Source organism: Oncorhynchus keta, chromosome 16, assembly GCF_023373465.1.
Source record: "Oncorhynchus keta strain PuntledgeMale-10-30-2019 chromosome 16, Oket_V2, whole genome shotgun sequence".
NCBI lineage: Eukaryota > Metazoa > Chordata > Actinopteri > Salmoniformes > Salmonidae > Oncorhynchus > Oncorhynchus keta.
Genome location: NC_068436.1, coordinates 6,631,414 through 6,656,381, shown reverse-complemented (window position 1 = coordinate 6,656,381; position 24,968 = coordinate 6,631,414). Strand labels below are relative to the sequence as shown.

At 47.0% G+C, this 24,968-nt stretch overlaps 1 protein-coding gene across 9 annotated transcripts in view; it reads right to left on the bottom strand.

The window, feature by feature from the left end:
* LOC118395529 (protocadherin Fat 1-like) overlaps positions 1–24,968 on the bottom strand; it is a 94,614-nt gene that overhangs the window by 25,856 nt on the left and 43,790 nt on the right. For all 9 annotated transcript variants that reach the window (XR_008065569.1, XR_008065568.1, XM_052464583.1 and 6 more), the window contains 5 exons: positions 13,208–13,483; positions 9,797–10,007; positions 4,507–8,580; positions 2,288–2,484; positions 1,803–1,956 (listed from right to left, as the gene is read on the bottom strand). Coding sequence is in view for 7 of the 9 variants with exons in the window: in XM_052464583.1 (XP_052320543.1) it covers positions 1,803–1,956; positions 2,288–2,484; positions 4,507–8,580; positions 9,797–10,007; positions 13,208–13,483 (4,912 nt within the window). In the remaining 2 variants the exon portion in view is untranslated. The remainder of the gene's footprint in view (positions 1–1,802; positions 1,957–2,287; positions 2,485–4,506; positions 8,581–9,796; positions 10,008–13,207; positions 13,484–24,968) is intronic.

Below are 24,968 nucleotides of genomic sequence, written 5' to 3'. Positions count from 1 at the left end.
AGCCGATTTAATGCGGCCCGCGGCTGGTTTGAGTAGCCAGAAAAATGACTGAAACCGCATTGATACCGTGTACAAACGACAACGGACCTACGTGTATGAAGCCTCTTAAGATAATTCACTCTGTCGTCCAGCTTGTTAACAATCACCAAAATAAAGGTTAGAGTTAAAGGCTGGGGGAAGCTGATCTGTAACTAGGGGAAACTTTACCTGAACATTTAGTTTCCCGGAAACCTTACAAACTTGTCATTGCTCACCTCCACACACCTCTATTTTTAAGTTGGCATTAGCCGCTTCAGTGCGTTCAAAAGTAACACGCTTCTCACAGATCACTGAGGCAGACGTGTGTGTGTGTGTGTGTGTGTGTGTGTGTGTGTGTGCCTGCATTCGGGCCTGCGTGTGTTATGAGACCTGCATATCCTCTCGTATGCCACAAACCCCTTCCCCTGATCCAAGCAGCCGACCCACATCCAAACAACTAATGGTTTTCCGAAGAGGATGGAGAGAAATACATCAATAATTGACGGAGAGGAAGAGAGAGGAGGGAAAACGCAGGAGGACAGGAGTACCTGGCAGAGAGCAGCTAGGAGGTTGTCCTGGGACATGCCGCACGTCAACATTACCGGGGCCTCGCTGGACACACAGACTGCCAATCAATACCAACGAAGCCTCGTAGCGTTCCTCGCATGCAACAATCCTCCTTCTCGGCATTAAAAACAGGACCCCCCCGCGATACTCTTGACCTTATCCACTCTGCAACAGCAGTTCTCCTTCTCCTTCAATTTGGGCCAAACCAAAAGAACTGGCCGGATTTTTCCGCTCTCCTCCTCTCCCTCTTCGCCGGGCTCACGTGGAGGTATCAAAGTGCGTCTGACCTTGGGACCACAATAAAGGGACTGTTGTTTTGTGGTGAAAGTACGTCTCTAGCCAACTCCACACCGCTGCTGTCCTTGTTTCTTCATAACCCTTCTCTCTCTCCCTTCAGACGTAAACCAATGCAGCGTTTCTTTTCTTAGCGTGGGAGTTAATAGGAGCTAACTGGCACTGCGTTGTCTAAGGTCGGACTCAAGTCATTTTGCATTTTGTCTTTCTGCAGAGGAGACTCGAAAACCTCAGGCGAGAACCATGTCGATTGTATGTTAGATGAAACGTGGGTTCTTAGCGCCATGGCTCGCTAAACCCTCGGGGGAAATGTTCTGGGGCAAAATACATTAAAGAACCATCAAAAAGGATGCGACGCAAACAAAATCCACCTTGCCACTAGACACACACACACACACACACACACACACACACACACACACACACACACACACACGCACACGCACACACACACACGCACACACACACACACGGGTGAATGGATTAGAATTCCATCAGAAAGTGTGCATGACTGGCGTCCACACCGAGGGGTTTTTACCGTGTCTGTTTGTGACGACACAGAGGGAGGCAAAAGACAGGGTCGTTGTGTGTGTGTGTGTGTGTGTGTGTGTGTGTGTGTGTGTGTGTGTGTGTGTGTGTGTGTTAGTGTCGCACGCCACGCTGCCGTCACGCACCCATGGACATTTGATAGTCATAATAACCTCTTGACAAGCTGTGAATACAAACTGGATGAATGTGAGTGCAGGGCGGCCATTTGAAATTACTTGAATCGACTCTACATTGCGGCAGACATGGACCCGTGGTTATTTGATTTTCGATTAGCTGTATGGTAGCGTGGGCAGACTAGTCAACACATCGAGTGTGTTGTAGGTGTAACCCAGACAGACAGAAAAACAGACAGACCAACACACACACACACACACCTGTGTCGGGGTCGATGGTGAAGAGCTCGGCTCCCGGTCCCTGGAGCTCGTAGGTGATGTGGGCGTTGGAGCGGATGTCTGCGTCCGTGGCCGAGACCTGCAGGATGAGCCTGCCGGCTGGGACGTCCTCGGGGACCCTCTCTGTGTAGAGGGACTGGGGGAGCGGAGAGACGGAGAGAGAAAGGGAGGACAAGGGGGGTGTGGGAGGGAAGCGGGAAGAGGGGGGATTGACGTAGGGGCGGACAGAGAAAAGCAAAGGTAGAATATGCCAGAATAGACAGAATTCAATAGGGTATATTAACCAGAAGGGAGGAAATAGAGAGTGTAGAACGAAAATACATTTACATCGACAGCAGCATCATCATTGTATGGACTTAATACAATCAGCAATGGAAATACATTATCTCCCTCCCTCCTCCCAGGTACTTGTCATGCACAGCGTGCACCCCCATACGCAGAAGACACGGCCCGCCTTCTCTCTTTACCTTCTCGCAAACGGGGCTGTTGTCATTGGCGTCCAGGACTTTGACCTCGACCACGGCCTTGGCGGCAAAGGTGCCGTCGGTGGCGGTGATATTTAGGAGGTAGTTGTCACGCTCCTCGCGGTCCAGTGGTTTCCTGACAGACACTTTCCACTCGTTCTGGAGGTGCTCGATCGCAAACTGTCCTAGAGGGTCTCCTCCTGTATGGGGAGAGAGTCATTGTGGAGATTTAACTTCTTTGTGGGCAGTATTTTCACGTCCGGATGAAAAGCGTGCCAAAAGTAAACTGCCTGCTACTCAGGCCCAGAAACTAGGATATGCATATAGATTTGGATAGAAAACACTCTGAAGTTTCTAAAACTGTTTGAATGATGTCAGTGAGTATAACATAACTTATTTGGCAGGCGAACCCAAGGACAAACCATCCAGGGAAAAACAATTTTGAGGTCACTAATTTCAATGGGTTTTCATTGGGACTCTAGATATCTAAGGCAGTTGCTTGCAGTTCCTATCGCTTCCACTGGATGTCAACAGTCTTTAGAAATTGGTTGATGTTTTTCCTTTGAGAAATGAAGAAGTAGCCCTGTTCAAAACGAGGCTCGAGGGAAGTGTATTGTTTGATAGAGGCACGCGACCTGAAAAGCTCCACAATGTTTTCCTCCGCTATTGAAAGCTCTTTATTCTGTCTTAAATCTGATCGATTATTTACCTAAAAAAATACCTAAAGTTGTATTAGGAAAGTTGTTTGAAATGTTTGGACAAAGATTACAGGTAACTTATGAGATATTTTGTAGTCATGTTGCGCGATTTGGAAAAGGTGTTTTTCTGGATCAAACACGCCAAATAAATCGACATTTTGGATATATAACGACGGCATTAATCGTAAAAAAAGGACCATTTGTGATGTTTATGGGACATATTGGAGTTCCAACAGAAGAAACTCAAAGGTATGAATTATTTCTGAGTTTCGTGTTGTGCCTGGCGGGATGAGATATGATTGTCTGTGTTTATTTGATGGGGTGCTGTCCTCAGAAAATTGCACGGTTTGCTTTCTTCGTAAAGCCTTTTTGAAATCTGACACGTTGGCTGGATTAATAAAAAATGTAGCTTTAATTTGGCGTATTACCTGTGTGATTTCATGAAAGTTTAATATTTACAGTAATTTAAATTGAATTTGGCGCTCTGCAATTTCATCGGATGTTGGTCAGATGGGACGGTAGCGTCCCGACCTTAACCTCTAGACTAGAGAGATTAATGGGGAAAGAGTCAATGGGGAGAGTCAATGAGGAGCGAGGCATTGGGGAGTCAATGGGGAGAGTGGCATTCAAACTAATGAACAATGCACCACAATACGGACCCTGCCTCTGCTTTCGAGAGGGCTAGTGGTTTTGTTTGTGTGTGTGTGTGTGTGTGTGTGTGTGTGTGTGTGTGTGTGTGTGTGTGTGTGTGTGTGTGTGTGTGTGTGTGTGTGTGTGTGTGTGTGTGTGTGTGTGTGTGTTTGTCTGTTTGTGGACTGTACTGAATCATACATGAATGACAGAAATAAATATAGATAAGATGCATCCAAGCCTTTTCTATCAGGGTTAAGTCTTGGAATCAGAGAAGATCTTGTGGTAGCGAAGCTCAAAGAGGAACTGTATCCATGTCTACCAGTTATCACATCCTATTTCAAAAGCTGTCCGCTGGTCAGAGTCGTGCTCAACCCCCGGGATCTACCTCAGATCGACCTCAGGTAGCGTTCATATTATTCATTTATCATAACCACTTCAAATTGCAGACCAATGTTCATGAAGCAAGTATGTTTGGTACACAGGAAACCGTAATAAGGAGGCGGTTTTTGCGTAGTAGGAAATGTGACTTCAAGCTAATATGAGAGCTCATTACGAAAATCTCTGGTTATTAAATGTGGCATCGTCATTCTTAATCCGCTAATTACCACTATCGAGATAATTAAACATTTCCTTTTCTTCACTTTTTTTCTGATGACCTACATATCTGCCTTGAACTTTCACAAATTAGTCGATTCAAAGTGTTTACAGATAAAGAATGTGCATTAAATGTTCAGAGAGCAGATATCATCTCCCTATTTAAGCGGGTGTAAAATGTCTAATCCTCATTTGAGTGGTGTTTATTAAAGCTGTTTCTTAACACAAATGAGGAAGTCTATAAGACCATGAGCTGTGAGCAGAGCAATTACTGTAATTGTTCGAGATAAATCTCACCTGTGATAAAGTAGTTGACTTGTTTGTTGATCTCCTCCGTGTCGGCGTCCGTGGTGCTCAGGATGGCAATGACTCCACTGGGCGGAAGGTCGTCTTCGCTCACCGTGCCCTTGTAGATCTCGGCGGTGAAGCGCGGTGGGTTATCGTTGACGTCGGCCACGGTAACCTCCACGGTGGTGCTGGTCACCAGCTGCACCTTGTCTCCGCGGTCGGTGGCCAGCACGGCAATGGTGTACTTGCTGGTCTTCTCACGGTCGAGCTCTTTCAATGTCGTCACCCAGCCTGTCTCACTGTTGACGGCAAACAGCTCCGAGATCTCAGCTGAGGTTTGTTTGGGGTCCAGGCTGTAGATCACTTGACCATTGGTGCCCGAGTCCTGGTCGGTGGCTTTGACCTGGATCACCGGCGTGCCATCTGGAAGGTTCTCCACTACGACCGCCTCATATGGGTCTGACTCAAACACAGGCTTGTTGTCGTTGAGGTCCTTGACCTGGATGTTGACGTCGACAGACGCCACAGTTTCGTAGCCCTCCTGTTGGCTCTGGGCTTGCAACGTGAGCTGGTACCACTTGGTGGTCTCGTGGTCCATTCTCTTCTCCAGCTTCAGGGACCCGGTGTCCCGATCCACCACGAAGACCTCATCACGGTTACTCTCCGGGGTGTTGCCCTTCACTAGGCTGTAGAACACCCGTTCTTCACTCTCCGCCTGGATGACGTCAATATCCGTGCCGATGGGCATGTCTTCGGCGATGGTGAACCGGTAGTGTGGCTCTGCGAACTTGGGGATCGGTACCTCGGGGGCCACTATCCTGATGTAAACGCGAACGACAGATTGCTTGGAAGGACTCCCAGCATCCTTTGCCCTAACGTAGAAAGCATAGAGGTCGTTTTCAAGTCCGATGAGACTCTCTTTGGTGACAATGACACCACTGAAGGGATGGATTTCGAAGTTCTCTTCCACGTTTTCCATGTCGGCTTCCATGGTGTAAGCGATGTCGGCGTTGCTTCCCTCGTCCATGTCTGACGCAGCGATTTTTACCACGGTGGTTCCCCTGGGGACATCCGATGCAACATTGGCTTTGTACTCCACTGCCCTGAATTGTGGGGCATTGTCGTTGATATCTGTCAAAATCACATTAATAATGCAGAAGCCTACTTTTCCGCCACCGTCCTTTGCCATGAGCGATATGGGGATGACCTTCTCAATGGCGTTCTCGCGGTCCAGGATGTCAAGGGTGAATATCTCTCCATTTTCATTGACTGAGAACTTGTCCTTGGCAAAATTGTTGACAATGTGGTAAGTTAGGCGCCCGTATGTGCCAGCATCTTCATCTGTGGCTTTGGCCTCCGCCACTAACGTGCCGACGGGCGAGTTCTCGGTGAGTTCAACCACATAGTCGAGCTGGGGGAAAGTGGGGTTGTGGAAGTTGGCACCGTTAACTGTGACTTTGACCATGGCCGAGTTCCTGAATACACCGTCTGACACGGACACGTTGAGGTTGTACAGTGGCTCCATCTTTGGCTTACGGTGGTTGGAGATGACGATGGCCCCAGTATTTTTATCCATGGCAAAGTTCTGGTCCTTATTGCCAGACAGGATGGAGAACTCAAGCCTGCCGGCGTCTGAGCTGTCGGCATCGGACGCCTGGACATGGGTGACGAAGTGACCGCGGGGGGCCAATTCGCTGACCGTGGCTTTGTAAGAGCTCTCAGTGAACGTCGGAGCATTGTCATTCAGGTCAGTGACATCTACGGTCACAGTGACATCGCTGGAGAGGGCGGGCACTCCTCCGTCCACAGCGCGGACAGTCAGTTTGTGTTGCTGCTTTTCCTCCTGGTCGAGCATGCGAGCAGTCCAGATGATTCCTGAGTCACGGTCAACGATGAAGTAGTCTGAGCTCTTTTCCACGTCCTCAACTAGCTGGTAGAAGAGCACTTTGTTGTTGCCAGTGTCAGGGTCTGTGGCGGCGACTTGCAAAACTGCCGTGCCGATAAAAGAAGCTTCAGAAACACTTGCGTTGTATGACTTTAGTTGGAAGACAGGGGGGTTGTCGTTGACATCTTCCAGAATGATATCGACAAAGACATCAGCGTGGGCCCCAGTTAGTGAGTCTGTGGCTCTGACACTCAATTTATAAGCGGGGTGGGTCTCAAAATCCAGAGGTTGGATTACATGAATGACACCTGTGTTGAAATTGATGGAAAACTGACTGAAGGCATCTCCCTCAGAGATGGTGTACACTATCTTGGGGCCTTCAGAGTCAGTGGCCTGGACGTGAACAACAGGTGTGTGTAACTGGATATTTTCAGGGATTTCGATGCTGTAGAATGGCTTCTCAAACACTGGCATGGCTTTGTTTACTATAGTTATGGGCACTTTCACTTCTGCCGAGAGGGCTGGTTCTCCTGCATCTTTGGCCACAACGCTGATGACGAACTCACTGTTGAGGGAGTCTTTGTCTAACTGCTTTTTTAGGGAGATTTCTCCCGAGGGGCTTATCTGGAAATGCTTGTGGTGTTCTTTCAGGTGGTAATGGATTTCTGCGTTTTGACCCATGTCCCCGTCCACCGCTGTCACCTGGTGGATGGCCTGACCCTCCTCTGCGTCCACCTGGACCAAGGCTTGATAGGGCAGGTTGACAAACATGGGCTGGTTGTCGTTCACATCTTCTACGGTCACCATCACCAGAACGTGGGCCACTTCGGAGGAAGCGTCCGTCCTGGTCACCTCCACGACGATGTTGAACATGTCCTGCGCCTCACGGTCGAAAGGTATCCCTGTGGTGGAGAGCACTCCAGAAGTGCGGCTGATTTGGAACCTCTTGTCTGGGTTCAGGATGGTGTAAAAGAGGGGTTCGTTGACGTGGTTCCCCACAGAGGCAATGACCGCTAATGTTTTCTTCTCAGAGGAGTTCTCTTTGACGTAAGCCTTGTAGGAGTCCCTAGTGAACTTCAGGCTGCTCTCCTTGTTCTCACGGATGTTGATCTTTACCGACGCTGTGTTGGCAAACCTGCCGTCCGAGACCCTCACCCTCAGCTCGTACCTGCTTCTTAGCTGGGTGACGTTCTGGATAGTGATGATGCCTGTGTTGGGATCCATCTTGAATTTCTCCCCGATGTTCCCCTCTGAGATGGAGAAGAAGAGTTTGGAGTTTGGTCCGGAGTCGGCGTCTGATGCTTTGACTTTGATTACCTCGACACCTTTGTAAGTCGGCACGATCACTGATGTCTCGTAGAGCTCCTGGCTGAACTGCGGCGAGCAGTCGTTGACGTCGATGACTTCGACGGTCACGTTGGCAGCTGTCTCGGCGAACAGACGCGGCATTCCGAGGTCATGGACCTGAATGGTGAAGCAGAACACACTCCTTTGTTCAAAATCCAGAGTGGTTGTTATTCTAATGGCTCCTGTACTCGAATCGATAGCAAAGTAGTTGTGGGCGAACGGCTCGACGATCTGATAGACCAGCATGGCGTTGGCATCGCGGTCAGTGTCCGAGGCGCGGATGACCAGCGGGGTGTTTTCTCTGGTCAAGACCACACTGTTGATGGGAGCCGATTCGCTAATCATGCCTGTGAACTCTGGCTGGAGGAAGATGGGGGCATTATCATTCTCGTCCTTCAGGTGAATCAGCAGAGTGGTGTTGCTAGCGAGACCTGCCATGTTGGTTCCCTGGATGGTAAGTCTGTACTCAGGGGTCATTTCATAGTCCAAAGCCCTTGAAGTTACAACCACACCGGAGTTTGGGTTTACATCAAATGTGCCGTCAGTGTTTCCACCTTTGATTTGGTAGAACACAGAGGACTGGCTGGTGGCTGAGATCATGGTCACAAAACTGCCGGGGAGGACCAATTCGCTGACCTCTGCAGTGAACTCCTTCTCAGTGAATCTGGGGGAGGCATTGTCCGACATGGTGACAGCGATGTGGACGGTGGCCGTGGCAGTCAGCGAGGGCGTTCCTTTGTCGGTTGCCTTCACAGCTAGTTCAAACTGGTTCTTGCTGCTTCGGTCCAGCTCCTTGGCCACAGTAACAGTGCCCAGCACCGGATCAATGGCAAATGAGTTCGCAACATTTCCTGTTCCAAAAAAAAGAACAAACAGATTTATTAATTTGGTTGCTATGGCATTGGTTTTCATTCCAGCCTGAACTGTGTGTCTCCAACATTAAAGCCAGGGTGCAATTTTAGGTTTCACCGTAAATTGAATTAACTAGTCAATGTTCGCGCCCTCAAGGAAATCGAATTAGCATAATAACAAGTTTAAGCCAGAGGTACGTTTTTTTTTTGCAGTGGATGCATCTCAATCCACTGCAACCACCGACGTCGCAGCTGAGTATATATGGAGAGTGTTTAGAGCCAGTAATAAGGGGTTAAGATACACATCTTATATCTTCCAGGGTATAGGATAGACACTTTAGAACAAACTGCCTTTAGATTTTTTAGTGGGGGGACTATCTATTGGTACATGCAGCGAATCTGTTATTCAATGCTTTTGTTTGGGCTAATAGCAGTAGAACACCCCCCTCATTCTAGACACGACCCCCTTCATTCCCTCACCCCCCAAATGGCCATGGCTCTCAAAAAGGATTCATGAAGATTGCCTAATTGTGCACACTTTCCGTTTACTCTAATGAAATTAAATGCTCATTTCCCCTCCAACACTGAAACTAATCCACAACCGATGGACATGGCCGCTCTGTGTTCTACACCAGTCCACCTCTGCTTTGAAAACCTGACTCGTTCTCCGGCAAGACACATTTCAATTAGCTTGAGTCATCTCAACTATCTGAAAAATGTACATCCTAAACAAAGAACGCAGCCAATGACTACATGCCCGACCCTCTCCCAAAACACAGCTTATTTACAGGGAAAACAATGGTGGGAAATTCAGAGGGAGCATCGGCCGAACTCCCACGTTTGGAGATCCCCTGACAAAGTCGTCAAAGTCCTCCCACTTTGTGTGAAGTATGTCATTCATGACCGAGGGTCAGTGGGCAGGGGACCTCTGGATGCCCTGCATACATTTTCCCCAGGCCCCTTGCGTTGGTAGCGCTAACTGGGCTGCTATGCATGCCTCTACCATGACCAGCCAAAGGCTAGCGAATGCTCGTATGGCTGACATGTTAAGAACGTTTCCCCTAAGTACAGATCTAGGATCAGCTTCCCCTCCTCAAATCCTAACATTAACCATTAGTGTAGAAAATGCAAAACTGACCCAAGATTAGCATCTAGGGGCAAATTAATACTACTCCTAAGAATGTAGTCTGGTGCCCCTGTGGAGCTGTTAGCCTACCTGACTCGATGCTGTAGATGATCTCTGCATTCTGTCCCTTGTCTTTGTCCAGGGCGGCGACCTGGAGGACTGCCGAGCCCAAGGCGGCCGACTCAAAGACGCGCCCGGAGTAGGGCGACCCCGCGAACCACGGCGCGTTGTCGTTGGTGTCCTCCACGTCCACGATGACGCGCACCAGGTTCCTCTTGACAGGGATGTCCTGATCACGTACCTGGGGAAGGGGGAAAGAGAGAGAAAGGCAGAGAGAGTGAGAGAGACACAGAGAAAGGAATAGGACAGAGGCGGAGAGAGAGAGAGAAAGCAATAGGACAGAGGCAGAGAGAGACAGAGAGACAGAAAGGAATAGGACAGAGGCGGAGAGAGACAGAGAGACAGAGAAAGGAATAGGACAGAGGCAGAGAGAGACAGAGAGACAGAGGAAGGAATAGGACAGAGGCAGAGAGAGACAGAGAGACAGAAAGGAATAGGACAGAGGCAGATAGAGACAGAGAAAGGAATAGGACAGAGGCAGAGAGAGACACGGAGACAGAGAAAGGAATAGGACAGAGGCAGAGAGAGACACGGAGACAGAGAAAGGAATAGGACAGAGGCAGAGAGAGACACGGAGACAGAGAAAGGAATAGGACAGAGGCAGAGAGAGACAGAGAAAGGAATAGGACAGAGGCAGAGAGAGACAGAGAAAGGAATAGGACAGAGGCGGAGAGAGACAGAGAGACAGAGGAAGGAATAGGACAGAGGCAGAGAGAGACAGAGAGACAGAGGAAGGAATAGGACAGAGGCAGAGAGAGACACGGAGACAGAGAAAGGAATAGGACAGAGGCGGAGAGAGACAGAGAGACAGAGGAAGGAATAGGACAGAGGCAGAGAGAGACAGAGAAAGGAATAGGACAGAGGCAGAGAGAGACAGAGAAAGGAATAGGACAGAGGCAGAGAGAGACAGAGAGACAGAAAGGAATAGGACAGAGGCGGAGAGAGACAGAGAAGACAGAGAAAGGAATAGGACAGAGGCAGAGAGAGACAGAGAGACAGAAAGGAATAGGACAGAGGCGGAGAGAGACACGGAGACAGAGAAAGGAATAGGACAGAGGCAGAGAGAGACAGAGAGACAGAAAGGAATAGGACAGAGGCAGAGAGAGACAGAGAGACAGAAAGGAATAGGACAGAGGCGGAGAGAGACAGAGAGACAGAGAAAGGAATAGGACAGAGGCAGAGAGAGACAGAGAGACAGAGGAAGGAATAGGACAGAGGCGGAGAGAGACACAGAGACAGAGAAAGGAATAGGACAGAGGCAGAGAGAGACAGAGAAAGGAATAGGACAGAGGCAGAGAGAGACAGAGAGACAGAGGAAGGAATAGGACAGAGGCGGAGAGAGACACGGAGACAGAGAAAGGAATAGGACAGAGGCAGAGAGAGACAGAGAGACAGAGGAAGGAATAGGACAGAGGCGGAGAGAGACACAGAGACAGAGAAAGGAATAGGACAGAGGCAGAGAGAGACAGAGAGACAGAAAGGAATAGGACAGAGGCAGAGAGAGACAGAGAGACAGAAAGGAATAGGACAGAGGCAGAGAGAGACAGAGAGACAGAGAAAGGAATAGGACAGAGGCAGAGAGAGACAGAGAGACAGAGGAAGGAATAGGACAGAGGCGGAGAGAGACAGAGAAAGGAATAGGACAGAGGCGGAGAGAGACAGAGAGACAGAGAAAGGAATAGGACAGAGACAGGGAGACAGAGAAAGGAATAGGACAGAGACAGGGAGACAGAGAAAGGAATAGGACAGAGACAGGGAGAGACACAGAGGAAGGAATAGGACAGAGGCGGAGAGAGACAGAGAAAGGAATAGGACAGAGGCAGAGAGAGACAGAGAGACAGAGGAAGGAATAGGACAGAGGCAGAGAGAGACAGAGAGACAGAAAGGAATAGGACAGAGGCAGAGAGAGACAGAGAGACAGAGAAAGGAATAGGACAGAGGCAGAGAGAGACACGGAGACAGAGAAAGGAATAGGACAGAGGCGGAGAGAGAGAGAGACAGAGGAAGGAATAGGACAGAGGCAGAGAGAGACAGAGAGACAGAGAAAGCAATGGGACAGAGGCAGAGAGAGACACGGAGACAGAAAGGAATAGGACAGAGGCGGAGAGAGACGGAGAAAGGAATAGGACAGAGGCAGAGAGAGACAGAGAAAGGAATAGGACAGAGGCAGAGAGAGACAGAGAGACAGAGAAAGGAATAGGACAGAGACAGAGAGACAGAGAAAGGAATAGGACAGAGACAGAGAGACAGAGGAAGGAATAGGACAGAGGCGGAGAGAGACACGGAGACAGAAAGGAATAGGACAGAGGCAGAGAGAGACAGAGAGACAGAGAAAGGAATAGGAGGCAGAGAGAGACAGGGAGACAGAAAGGAATAGGACAGAGGCAGAGAGAGACAGAGAGACAGAGAAAGGAATAGGACAGAGGCAGAGAGAGACAGAAAGGAATAGGACAGAGGCAGAGAGAGACAGAAAGGAATAGGACAGAGGCAGAGAGAGACAGAGAGACAGAGAAAGGAATAGGACAGAGGCAGAGAGAGACACGGAGACAGAGAAAGGAATAGGACAGAGTACAATACAATCGGAATAAAACTCTTCTTTCCCTCAACAGTAACTTCATTAAAACAACAAAAAAAACAAAGTAACTATTTTCCTTCATTTGTCTCAATTCCCAGTGATCCAAACAAGTAAACAACAAATGGGGGGAGGAATCATTTTGGATGGGTGCTGCATGGTTAGTTTCAAATGGCAAATACCAGCAAACAAACAACTAATCGACACCGGCTGACTGCCCATCTGTTGGAAGTGGAGAGTGGCTGATTGACACACACACACACACACACACACACACACACACACACACACACACACACACACACACACACACACACACACACACACACACACACACACACACACACACACACACACACACACACACACACACACACAGTGGCTGAACCGGGGAGAGTGTTCTTAAAATGCTGGTACTCTCTCAATGGAGAGGACCCAATGAAACCTGTCTCAATATAATATCAGAACACTTACTGAGACAGCTACACACAGTGGCTGAGTAGGAGTGAGTGGCCTGAAACCTCTGTGAGCCACTTTCTCCATTGAGAGAGTAACAATCAAACCTTTCTTACTGCTGACAGAACACCGCCATTCTTTTTTACCTGTAATATAACGACGTGTTTCCCGATTGGCTGGGCGGGTTTGTTCAGGGAGTACAGTGCACGTGTTCATTGTCTGAGCACCACACCCCTTTGACCTACTTTGACCAGAGCTCTAGCAAGGTCTTACAGCACACTCAGCTCAAGACGCCAGAATATTAACACACGTTATTAAATAGGTCGATTCTAGAAAATCCGTAACATCCGTACCATGACTGTGAGTGTGTGGCGCCGCATGGTCTCGTGGTCCAGCCGCTCGGCCGTGTAGAGGGCGCCGGTGCCCGGATCCAGACGGAACTTCTTCAGGCTGAAGGGGTCGGTGCTGCTCAAGAGGGTAAAGGTCAACTTGTTCTTATCGTCTTCGTCCGTGGCGCCGATCCGGAGCACCTCTGTCTCTGGCGGCGTGTCCTCGGCCACAACCACCTCGTAGCGCGGCTGGGAGAACTGAGGCCGGTGGTTGTTGGTGTCGATGACACGGATCAGCACCTGGTGGGAGGAGGGGAGAGGGATAGTGGATGTCAGTGTGGTGAATATTTGAGACGGGGTCAATCTGAGAGTAATGCATGATGATGTTGACTTTTTACTGTCTCTCAGTCATTGTTTCTCTGTCTCCATCCTTCACTCACTCTCTCTCTTTCTCCATTCCCAAAAGTGCCCTTTACATTCTCTACTTCCCTCTGTCCATCTCTCCCTCCCTCTTCCTTGCTTCCTGACTCCCTCTTCCTTGCTTCCTGACTCCCTCTTCCCCTCCCTACATCCCTTTCCGTCCATCAAGTAATGAGCAGTGTTTCGTGTAGATACAGACCACATCGATACATATAATGCCTTAATATAAATACTATCACCCAGTGGCCACTTGGCACCGCCGACAAGGAAAACAGGGTTATCCCACATTGAGTTGTTAATGCGTCCAAGTGAAGACGTGTTGCGGGAGCATTGAGGGAGTGTTGAAGAGGTGGTGAGACGGTTACAGGTGACCGCTTGATAAATGACATCAAAGTAAGCCATCCGTTTTCAGAAATGCATTTAGAAGTATATTGCCGATTCAAATGGTTCACCAACTATTTATCACACCGACAATGCGGGTTTCATAGTTCAAGGTGGAAGATTGATTATGAAGAAAACAAATCTGCTAATACATTGAGGTACACATTAATAGGGATTTCAATTTTGGGGGGGGCAAATAGAGTGCAGTCGGAAAGTATTCAGGCCCCTTGACTTTTTCCACATTTTGTTGGGTTACAGCCTTATTCTAAAATTGATTAAATATTCAGCAATCTACACACAATAGCCCATAATGACAGAGAAAAAAAACAGGTTTAAGAAATGTTTGCAAATGTATTAAAAAAATTAAAAAAAAACAGAAATACCTTATTTACATAAGTATTCAGACCCTTTGCTATGAGACTCGAAATTGAGCTCAGGTGCCTCCTGTTTCTATTCTCCTACATTCATTTCACATTTCCACAAATTTCAAAGTGTTTCCTTTCAAATGGTATCAAGAATGTGCATGTCCTGAGCTACAGGCAGTTAGATTTGGGTATGTCATATTAGGCGAAAATTGGAAAAAAAAAATGGGTCGGGTCCTTATGAGGATATGCTTATAGAATTTATGCAGCCTTTACCTCAAATTACCTTCAATTGACAAAGCAAAAACCGAAATACCTTTACATAAGTATTTCAGGCCCTTTGCTATGAGACTCTAAATTGAGCTCAGGTGCATCCTGTTTCCATTGATCATCCTTGAGATGTTTCTACAACTTGATTGGAGTCCACCTGTGGTAAATCCAATTGATTGGACAACATTTGGAAAGGCGCACACCTGTCTATATAAGGTCCCACAGTTGACAGTGCATGTCAGAGCAAAAACCAAGCCATGAGGTTGAAGGAATTGTCCTTAGAGCTCAAAGACAGGATTGTGTCGAGGCACAAATCTGGCGAAGGGTATCAAAAACATTATGCAGCATTGAAGGTCCCCATGAACACAGTAGCCTTCCTCATTGTTAAATGGAAGAAGTTTGGAATCTCCAAAACTCTTCCTAGAGCTGGTCGCCCGGCCAAACTGAGCAATTGGGGGCGAAGGGCCTTGGTCAGGGAGGTGACCAAACACCCGATGGTGACTCTGACAGAGCTACAGAGTTCCTCTGTGGAGATGGGAGAACCTTTCAGAAAGACAACCATCTCTGCAGCAATCCACCAATCAGGCTTTTATAGTAGGGTGGCCAGACAGAAGCCACTCCTCAGTAACGGCACATGACAGCTCGCTCGGAGTTTGCCAAAAGACACCTAAAGACTATCACACCATGAGAAACAAGATTCTCTGGTTTGATGAAAACAAGATTGAAGACTGGCATGAATGCCAAGCGTCACGTCTGGAGGAAACCTGACACCATCCCTACGGTGAAGCATGGTGGTGGCAGCATCATGTTGTGGGGATATTTTTCAGCGGCAGGGACTGTGAGACTAGTCAGGATCGAGGGAAAGACGAACAGAGCAAAGTACAGAGAGATCCTTGATGATGTTTTTGCTTTGTCATCATGGGGTATTGTGTGTAGGTTGATGACGGAAAAAACAAACAAAATTTAATACATTTTAGAATAAGGCTGCAACTTAACAAAATGTGGGGAAAGTCAAGGGGTCTGAATACTTTCCAAATGCACTGTAGATTTATGCACACAACATCTGATAAAAGTGCCGGTGTGTATTTCCATCACACAGCATCGTACAAATACATTTTCCATACAAAGACAGACCTTTTGCCACAATACCTCAATTGGCAATGTAGAAGTTTCCCCCCTATTTCATACAAAGCATCCCATCCCTGGTCCCTAAACTGTAAAATTCCATCGAGTCTTGTTTTATCAACATCAGCCACTCGCCTACTGGACTTCCGACAAGGGATTAGGACAAGCCCACGGAATGGCTGTGGCGGCAGCTGGCCCGGCGGGGGCTTTTCCATGGCAGAACAAAGGAAAACACAGATTAGACACCCCTGGATGCCAGCCACCAGGGGGCAGTGTCCCACATGGGAATGACACACATCCAGCTGGAACTCATATACCTGAATCCCACTATATAGGGCCAAGCCGAGCTGAGCCATACTGGGCTGGCCTGGTTGCACATCCACCATAGTCGTACGCTATAAAAGACAATGTGATAACAAAATATTTGAGGCGATACGGTTCAAATCAAATCAAAGGTCACGTGCACATATTTAGCAGATGTTATTGCGGGTGTCGCTGAAATGCTGGTGTTCTTAGCTCCAACAGGGCAGTAATATCTAACAATGCAGACACAAATCTAAAAGTAAAAGAAATACAGAATTATTAGGACGAGCGATGTCGGCGTTCAGGCCTATAGTATGAATCGTACTCAAGAGGACCGAAATAGTCAACTCTCTCACTGCCAGAACCTCAGCTCTTCCACGCCGTCAAAAATGTCCGTTGGTACCTCTTGACAGCAATGAGAGCATAGAAAACACTGCCAGCAGAGTGCAGGAGACAAATATAGCCTAATCTGACGGGTGCGATAACATTCACAATCTGTCGTGTGCTGTGGGGTTGGCAGGGCTGGCTGGGTTCACAGATACAAGCATTGGGGAGTACATATGTGTATATGTGTATCCCTCAATTTTAGGGACAAAGACCGGGGAAAACTTGACTGCTTCTTAGTAACAGGCAGACGTCAGCAGCAGAACAACCTCACATCAAGTAAAAAAAAACGAGTCGGTTTCAACATTATAGCTAACATATTTACATCATCATTGGCTCTGATCGGCCCGAGAAGACACACTATTCCCAATGTCAATCATCTCTCGTCATCTGGCATTAGCTTGCTTACAATATGTGATGCCGTCTTAGAAAATAAATAGGCCTATACATTTAGACATTGAATGAATTTTGAGTTGTGAAAGTTATTTTTAGAGAACCTCACGGCCCTGTCCAGATACTTATTGAAACTGTCCCCGGTGTGACCCTAAAGGGGTCCCCAGTGGAGTTTGTGTTATGGATCGGACCCTCTTGGCAGCCCACCAGTCTCTCTCTCTAGGCGCCTCGTTTCATGTCACGCCAGACGTCACACTGCCTAAGGTCCCCGCGCTCACACACACACAAACACCCCACCAATGCGACTTGAGCCCCTATACAATGCGTTTCAATCTGGACGGTGGCAGATAGCGCAGCGAGTAAAAGGAGGGACCTTCGCAAGCGGCTGGGCCTGGGAAAAAGCTATAGATAAAGAACCCAGACGAGTGTCCGCTCAACCGTCCACCATCTGAGTCTACAGGAGGAGGGAGGGGGGGACCAGACAGAGCAAAAGACGAATGTCCACTATCATCCATCCATCTGTCTATTTTTGAAAAACACACATTCAGGGAGGAAAACATATAGCCTCTTCAAGACACTTCAAAGGGGCAGTACCCCCGAATCTGAATGATGCAGTGTGACTGGCGGTTGAAAAGACGGCAAAGGAGAGATGTTTCTCTCTCTCGATACCTTCCTGGGGGACTCAAGGCAACGAGATTGGGACTGAGACGGCGAATGGAGATATGACAGATTGAAGGATGAAGAGAAAGATATACAGTTGAAGTCGGAAGATTACATAAACCTTAGCCAAATGCATTTAAACTCAGTTTTTCACAATTCCTGCCGTTTAATCCTAGTAAATATTCCTTGCCTTCGGTCAGTTAGGATCACCACTTTATGTTTTATGTTAAGAATGTGAAATGTCAGAATAATAGCAGAGAGAATGTTTTATTTCAGCTTTTATTTCTGTCATCACATTCCCAGTGGGTCAGAAGTTTACATACTCAATTAGTATTTGGTAGCATTGCCTTTAAATTGTTTAACTTGAGTCAAATGTTTCAGGTAGACATCCACAAGCTTCCCACAATAAGTTGGATGAATTTTGGCCCATTCCTCCTGACAGAGCTCGTGTAACTGACTCAGGTTTGTAGGCCTCCTTGCTCGCACACGCATTTTCAGTTCTGCCCACACATTTTTTATGGGATTGAGGTCAGGGCTTTGTGACGGTCAATCAAATACTTAGACTTTGTTGTCCTTAAGCCATTTTGCCACAACTTTAGAAGTATGTTGGAGGTAATTGTCCATTTGGAAGACCCATTTGCGACCAGGCTATAACTTCCTGACTGATGTCTTGAGATGTTGCTTCAATATATCCACATCATATTCTTTCCTCAATATGTCATCCATTTTGTGAAGTGCACCAGTCCCTCCTGCAGCAAAGCACCGCCACAACATGATGCTGCCACCCCCATGCTTCACGGTTGAGATGGTGTTCTTCAGCTTGTAAGCCTCCCCCTTTTTCCTCCAAACATAATGATGGTCATTATGGCCAAAAAGTTATATTTTTGTGTCATCAGACCAGAGGAATTGTACTAAAAGTACGATCTTTGTCCCCATGTGCAGTTGCAAACCGTAGTCTGTTTTTTATGCTAGTTTTGGAGCAGTGGCTTCTTCCTTGCTGAGCGGCCTTTCAGGTTATGTCGATATAGAACTCGATTTACTGTGGATATAGATACTATGGTACCTTTTTCATTCAGCATCTTCACAAAGTCCTTTGCTGTTTTTTTGGGATTCATTTGCGCTTATCGCACCAAAGTATGTTCATCTCTAGGAGACAGAACGCGTCTCCTTCCTGAGCGGTATGACAGCTGCGTGGTCCCATGGTGTTTATACTCGCGTACAATTGTTTGTACAGATGAACGTGGCACCTTCAGGCGTTTAGAAATTGCTCCCAAGGATGAACCAGACTTGTGGAGGTCTGGTTCTTGGCTGATTTCTAAAAGAGGCACCGAGTTCGAAGGTAGGCCTTGAAATACATCCACGGGTACACATCTAATTGACTCAAATTATGTCAATTAGCCCATCAGAAGCTTCCAAAGCCATGACATTATTTTCTGGAATTTTCCAAGCTGTTTAAAGTCACAGTCATCTTAGTGTATGTAAACATCTGACCCACTGGAATTGTGATACAGTGAGTTATAAGTAAAATAATTTGTCTGTAAACAATTGTTGTAAAAATTACTTGTGTCATGCACAAAGTAGATGTCCTAACCGACTTGCCAAAACTATATTTTTTTAACAGGAAATGTGTGGAGTGGTTGAAAAACATGTTTTAATGACTCCAACCAAAGTGTATGTAAACGTCTGAATTCAACTGTAGAAAGGGAGAGAGAGTTTTTGAAAGGGAGAAAACGGCTGTGAGGAGAGCCCGAATCACGATGAGCAAGAGAGAAAGAGAGAAAGAAAGATAAATACATAATAACTCAAATATGAAGAAAGAGGTGAACAGATGGCTCCAAGAGAACAAACACCGAGAGGGGAACACGGACAGCAACAGTGAGAGAGAAAGTGAGGGATGAGACAGACAGAGGATATATATGGAAAGTGAAAGAGAGAGAAAGATGGGAAAATTATGGACAGAACGGCCTGAAACACTACTGCAGAGCAGGAGGATGGCATGGGGGGCTGGCAAGGAGGCAGGGGAAAGGAATGGAAGGGGGTGGCCTGCCTGGCTGGCACCGCTCCCTGCCGATGAGGTGCCCAGGATGGAATGTTGCTCCGCCCCTGCCTCGGATCAGCTGACCACAGACCAGACCAGACCAGACAGTTTGGTAGGTAGGTACAGGCAGGCAGACAGGAAAGAGAGAGAAGACAGACAGATTCCCACATGACAGAACACCACACATAAACACTTTACTTCACTATGGTGCCACTTGGCCAGTCAGAGAGCTAGGAACAAGTCAGCTGGAACAAGCATATAAGCCTAGGTCAACCGCACAACAAACAACACCACGAGCGAGAGCCAGCCAGCAACTTCCGAGAGGGACAGAAAGGTAAAATGGTGCCAGATAAGAAAGAGAGAGTGAGATCCCACCTCCCCCACACAGACCTCTAATGCAGACCCGTGCGTGGCGTTCAACATGGTACACGTGAGGCAGAAAAACGGCACCGCCCTCAGCGGGCACCATGTCCGTGTAAGGCGGGCTATGATGCCCCCCTGCCAGGAGGCAGGTTTTTGGGTCCGGGATGTTGGCATGGTCCAACCTGTAGCGACATGCCTCTCAAAATAGGATTAAAACTGCACACAGCCAACGTAGGTTCAGTGTTTCTTGTTTAGGCTTTATTCTCCCTCAACAGAATAAAGAAGAATAATGATCTGTGCATGGTGGGACTGAGAGGGAGGGAGAACCTCGAATTTGGAAGGGAACAGAGAGGGAGAGAGAAAGGGAATGGAAAGCGGGAAAGAGTGAGAGATGGATAGACTGACAGAAACAGAAAGGGAGAGAGCAAAAGAAAGAAAGAGGGAGAAAACAAACAAACACATTCCTTGGAGAGAGGAAGAAGGGAGGAGAGAGGAAGAAAGAAAGAAAATAGGCCAGCTAGTCTGGCAGAGGCAGACACCACAAAGTGAAACTTTGTGTGTGTGTGTGTGTGTGTGTGTGTTCCGTTTCGACTAAACCAACGGCATACTCCCGGCCACAGGCTAAACAGCACACCTCCCGTCACAGAAAATAAAGTACCCAAAACATCCCTTTGTATATTTCATTTGTTGTTTGGCGTGTTCTGTTTTTTTCCTTCCACTCGGTTTACAAGCAACTTCACAAAAGTAAGTCTTATTTGGGGGTTATCCACAAAGTCAATTACTCTGTCATCTCCATTGACTCATCGCCCATCTTTAAAAAGCTGAAACAGAATATTGAACTTAAGTAAAGCAGACAAATCCTGGGGGACAATGTATTTCAAAATCCCTTCTAAAGATTAAACAAAACGGAAAACTGATTATCTTACATAATTTAAATCAACAGAGCTTGTGACAGATACATGTTTTTCTGTTGGTCCAGTGTGGCCTAGATTCACTCCTCTCTCGCTACCTGTCTGTTGTGTGTGAGTACAATGGCAAAAGTGTTGACGGGCACAGATACTTTGTTTCTGCTACGAATATGAGCAGACGGAGAGCGAATAGTTGTCAAAACTACAAAAAACATGTGAACGTCCAATTGACCCGATTCATATTCTGTATGCTCTCTCTCTCTCTCTCTCTTTCTCTCTCCACACACAGACCCCCCCCTCCCCCCCACACACACACACAACCCGTATTCCCTGTATGTGTGCTCACCAGCGGCCTGCCACTGATTTTCTCTGATGTCTAACTAAGAGGGTTCGGCTCTACAAAGGCCTTCACACACACCCCTCGCGGTAACGAGGGGTGACTTGAAAAAACGGGGCGCCCTCGAGCCTTTGAACACTGTCAGCGCGTGACTAACTGTGTTATGTCATTTCCCCCCTTTGTATCGCCGCCCAACTGGTCAAAAACACGACTGCGTCACAAATGCAACCCTTTTTCCTATAAAAAATGCACTACTTTTGACCAGAGCCCTGTGGACTATGCACTGCATAGGGAATAGGGTGCCATTTGAGACTCACTCCCTCTCTGGCCGAGGAAAGAACTGATCAGGGAATCAGCGATACCTGATATTTCCTCCGACGTGTCTTCTAAACTTGACTAAATGTGATTAATAAGTGACTGTATGGACTGGGACAGAGGGAAATGGAGGAGGTGTCTGCTGAAGTCAATTCTCCTCGAAGAGCATAAGGAGTGTGTGTGGGTGTGCATATGTAAGCATGTACAGTACCAGTCAAAAGTTACATACCTACTCATTCAAGGGTTTCTTTATTTTTTACTATTTTCCACCATTGTAGAACAATAGCGAAGACATCAAAAAATATAAAATAACATATGGAATCATGTAGTAACTCAAAGGAGTGTTAAACAAATCAAAAAAAGAAGCCACCCTTTGCACACTCTTGGCATTCTCTCAACCAGCTTGAGGTAGTAACCTGGAATGCATTTCAATTAACAGGTGTGCCTTGTCAAAAGTTAATTTGTGGAATTTCTTTCCTTCTTAATGCATTTGAGCCAATCAGATGTGTTGTGAAAAGGTCGAGGTGGTATACAGAAGATAGCCCTATTTGGTAAAAGACCAAGTCCATATTATGGCAAGAACAGCTCAAATATGCAAAGAGAAATGACAGTTCATCATTACTTTATGACATGGTTAGTCAATGCAGAAAATGTCAAGAACTAAGAAAGTTTCTTCAAACTCAGTTGCGAAAACCATCAAGCGCTATGATGAAACTGGCTCTCATGAGGACCGCCACAGGAAAGCAAGACCCAGAGTTACCTCTGCTGCAGAGGATACGTTCATTAGAATTACCATCCTCAGAAATTGCAGCCCAAATAAATGCTTCACAGAATTCAAGTAACAGGCACATTTCAACATCAACTGTTCAGAGGAGACTGCATGAATCAGGCCTTCATGGTCGAATTGCTGCAAAGAAACCACATCTAAAGGACACCAATAATAAGAAGAGACTTGCTTGGGCCAAGAAACACAAGCAATGGACATTAGAGCAGTGGAAATCTGTCCTTTGGTCTGATGAGTCAGAATGAGATTTTTGGTTCCAAAAGCTGTGTCTTTGTGAGACACAGAGTAGGTGAACGGATGATCTCCGCATGTGTGGTTCCCACCGTGAAGCATGTAGGAGGAGGTGTGAGGGTGTGGGGGTGCTATGCTGGTGACACTGTTAGTGATTTATTTAGGATTTAGGGCAAACTTAACCAGCATGGCTACCACAGCATTCTGCAGCGATACGACATCCCATCTGGTTTGCGCTTAGTGGGACTATCATTTATTTTTTAACAGGACAATGACCCAACACACCTCCAGGCTGTGTAAGGGCTATTTTACCAAGAAGGAGAGTGATGGAGTGCTGCATCAGATGACCTGGCCTCCACAATCACTTGACCTCCATCCGATTGAGATGGTTTGGGATGAGTTGAACCGCAGAGTGAAGGAAAAGCAGCCAACAAGTGCTCAGCATATGTGGGAACCAATTCAAGACTGTTGGAAAAGCATTCCAAGTGAAGCTGGTTGAGAAAATGCTAAAAGTGTGCAATGATGTCATCAAGGTAAAGGGTGTCTACTTTGAAAAATCTAAAATCTAAAATATATTTCATTTGTTTAACACTTTTTTGGTTACTACATGATTCCATATTTGTTATTTTATAGTTGTGATGTCTTCACTATTATACTACAATGTAGTAAATAGTAAAAATAAAGAAAAACCCTGGAAAGAGTAGGTGTGTCTAAACTTTTGACTGGTACTGTGTGTGTGTGTGTGTGTGTGTGTGTGTGTACATATGCAAGCATGTATGTAGTTGTATCTGTGTGCGCGCGCAAGCATGTATGTAGTTGTATCTGTGTGCGCATTTGCCTGTGTGTGTGTGTCTCTCTCCCTCTCCACACGACAATAGGGTGCTCTGTGACGAATCTGAAGCCTCCATTTAGCCGACGCTTCCGTCAGCGGGCTGTGGAAAACACCGCCGCCCGCCTCGCCGCCCCTACCCAGCAGGCTGGCAGGGGCTCGGTGGAGCACAGGGCCACATGATAAAAGGCCCTATTCACAGGCAGAGACAACAAGTAGAGTTGTTGCTTTTTTCATACACAACGGATCTCTGAATGCTTTTGAGAAGAGGCACAGAACACTTTGAATTTTTCCGGAGTTCCATACGCCTGAGACAGTGACTATGGATATGGATAGGGACCTGGGTTGAAATAGTGTTTGTTTTCATTCAAATACTTTTATTGAGCCTGCCTGGTGCAACGGAACGAATAGGATAGTCCCAAAAGAGCAAACCTGTCACCAGGCAGGCACAATGAAACACTTTGAAAGTAAACAAATACTGTTTGAAACCTGGTCTGGACGGGAAACAGAAAGGCCAACATGTTAACAATTTCACTTTTAACATATATCACATAATAGCAATATCATTATGAATCTGCCATGAGTTGGAGGTGACTAATTGCGGATTTTTATAAAACCCTTACAGCTCTGTCCGCATCTAACCTCAAGAGAATGTTAATCTCTGGATAAAAGAATGTGGTGTGGACCTGCACTTTTCTTTAGCCTTTTCAGGAGAACTCAATGCACTTTCATGTCTCCCGAAAGAGAGAGAAAGAGAGAGAGAAAGAGAGAGAAAGAGAAAGAGAGAGAGAAGGATCAGCGAGGGGTAAGGAGGGGTGTAACTGCAGACACGGGTCTGTGGAATGCACACTTTTTAAAAAGCGCCTGGCTAGACAGGCACCGTTCCTCCCGACCTCTCTTTCTTCCTCCCTCGCTCCTCAGCCCTTCAGGAATGAGACAATGGAAGAATCCCGGAGCTGGTCTGCCAAGAAAGCGTTCTGAACACTCCTGGCCGGTGTCCCAAATGGAACCTTGTTCCCTATAAAGTGCACTATACAGTGAATAGTATTCCATTCGGGACGGTAGAGGTGGACAGAGAGAAGAAGGAATGTCCGCCAAGCACATGGTATGACGTTAGGGGCAAAGATTGGAAAAGCGAGCACCTGGAGTACACCCGGTGAGGTGTTGACCCACCCGCGAGTCTAATCAAAAACAGGAGATGGATGGGCGCACGGAATTTCTGACCTCACTCAAGACCCACCTCCTTGCTTTACCCCCTCGTCTGTCTGTCTGTCTGTCTGTCTGTCTGTCTGTCTGTGTTTCCAGAAAATAGATTCTGGAAACACAGACAGACAGACAGACAGACAGAAGGGAAGCCACTATGCACTATTTAAGGGAGAATAAAGCCATGAAAACACAAGCATCCAAAACGACAGAATGCAATGGGAACCCTCATGCAAACTTAGCTCTACCATTTCATTTCAGTAATGTTTCCATAATACTTTCCTCCCGAAAACACACAAAAATAAATCCTCTTTTTGTCCATAGTGACAAGCCTTGCAATGATCTGTAACAGGCAAAACCATCCAAACCTCTGGACACGCCACAGGAACTCTCCGTCTCAAGCAGACCCAACATCTCATTCCCATGAATGTTTTCACAATCTATCCCTTTTCCATCCCACCTCATAGGATCCGTGACAA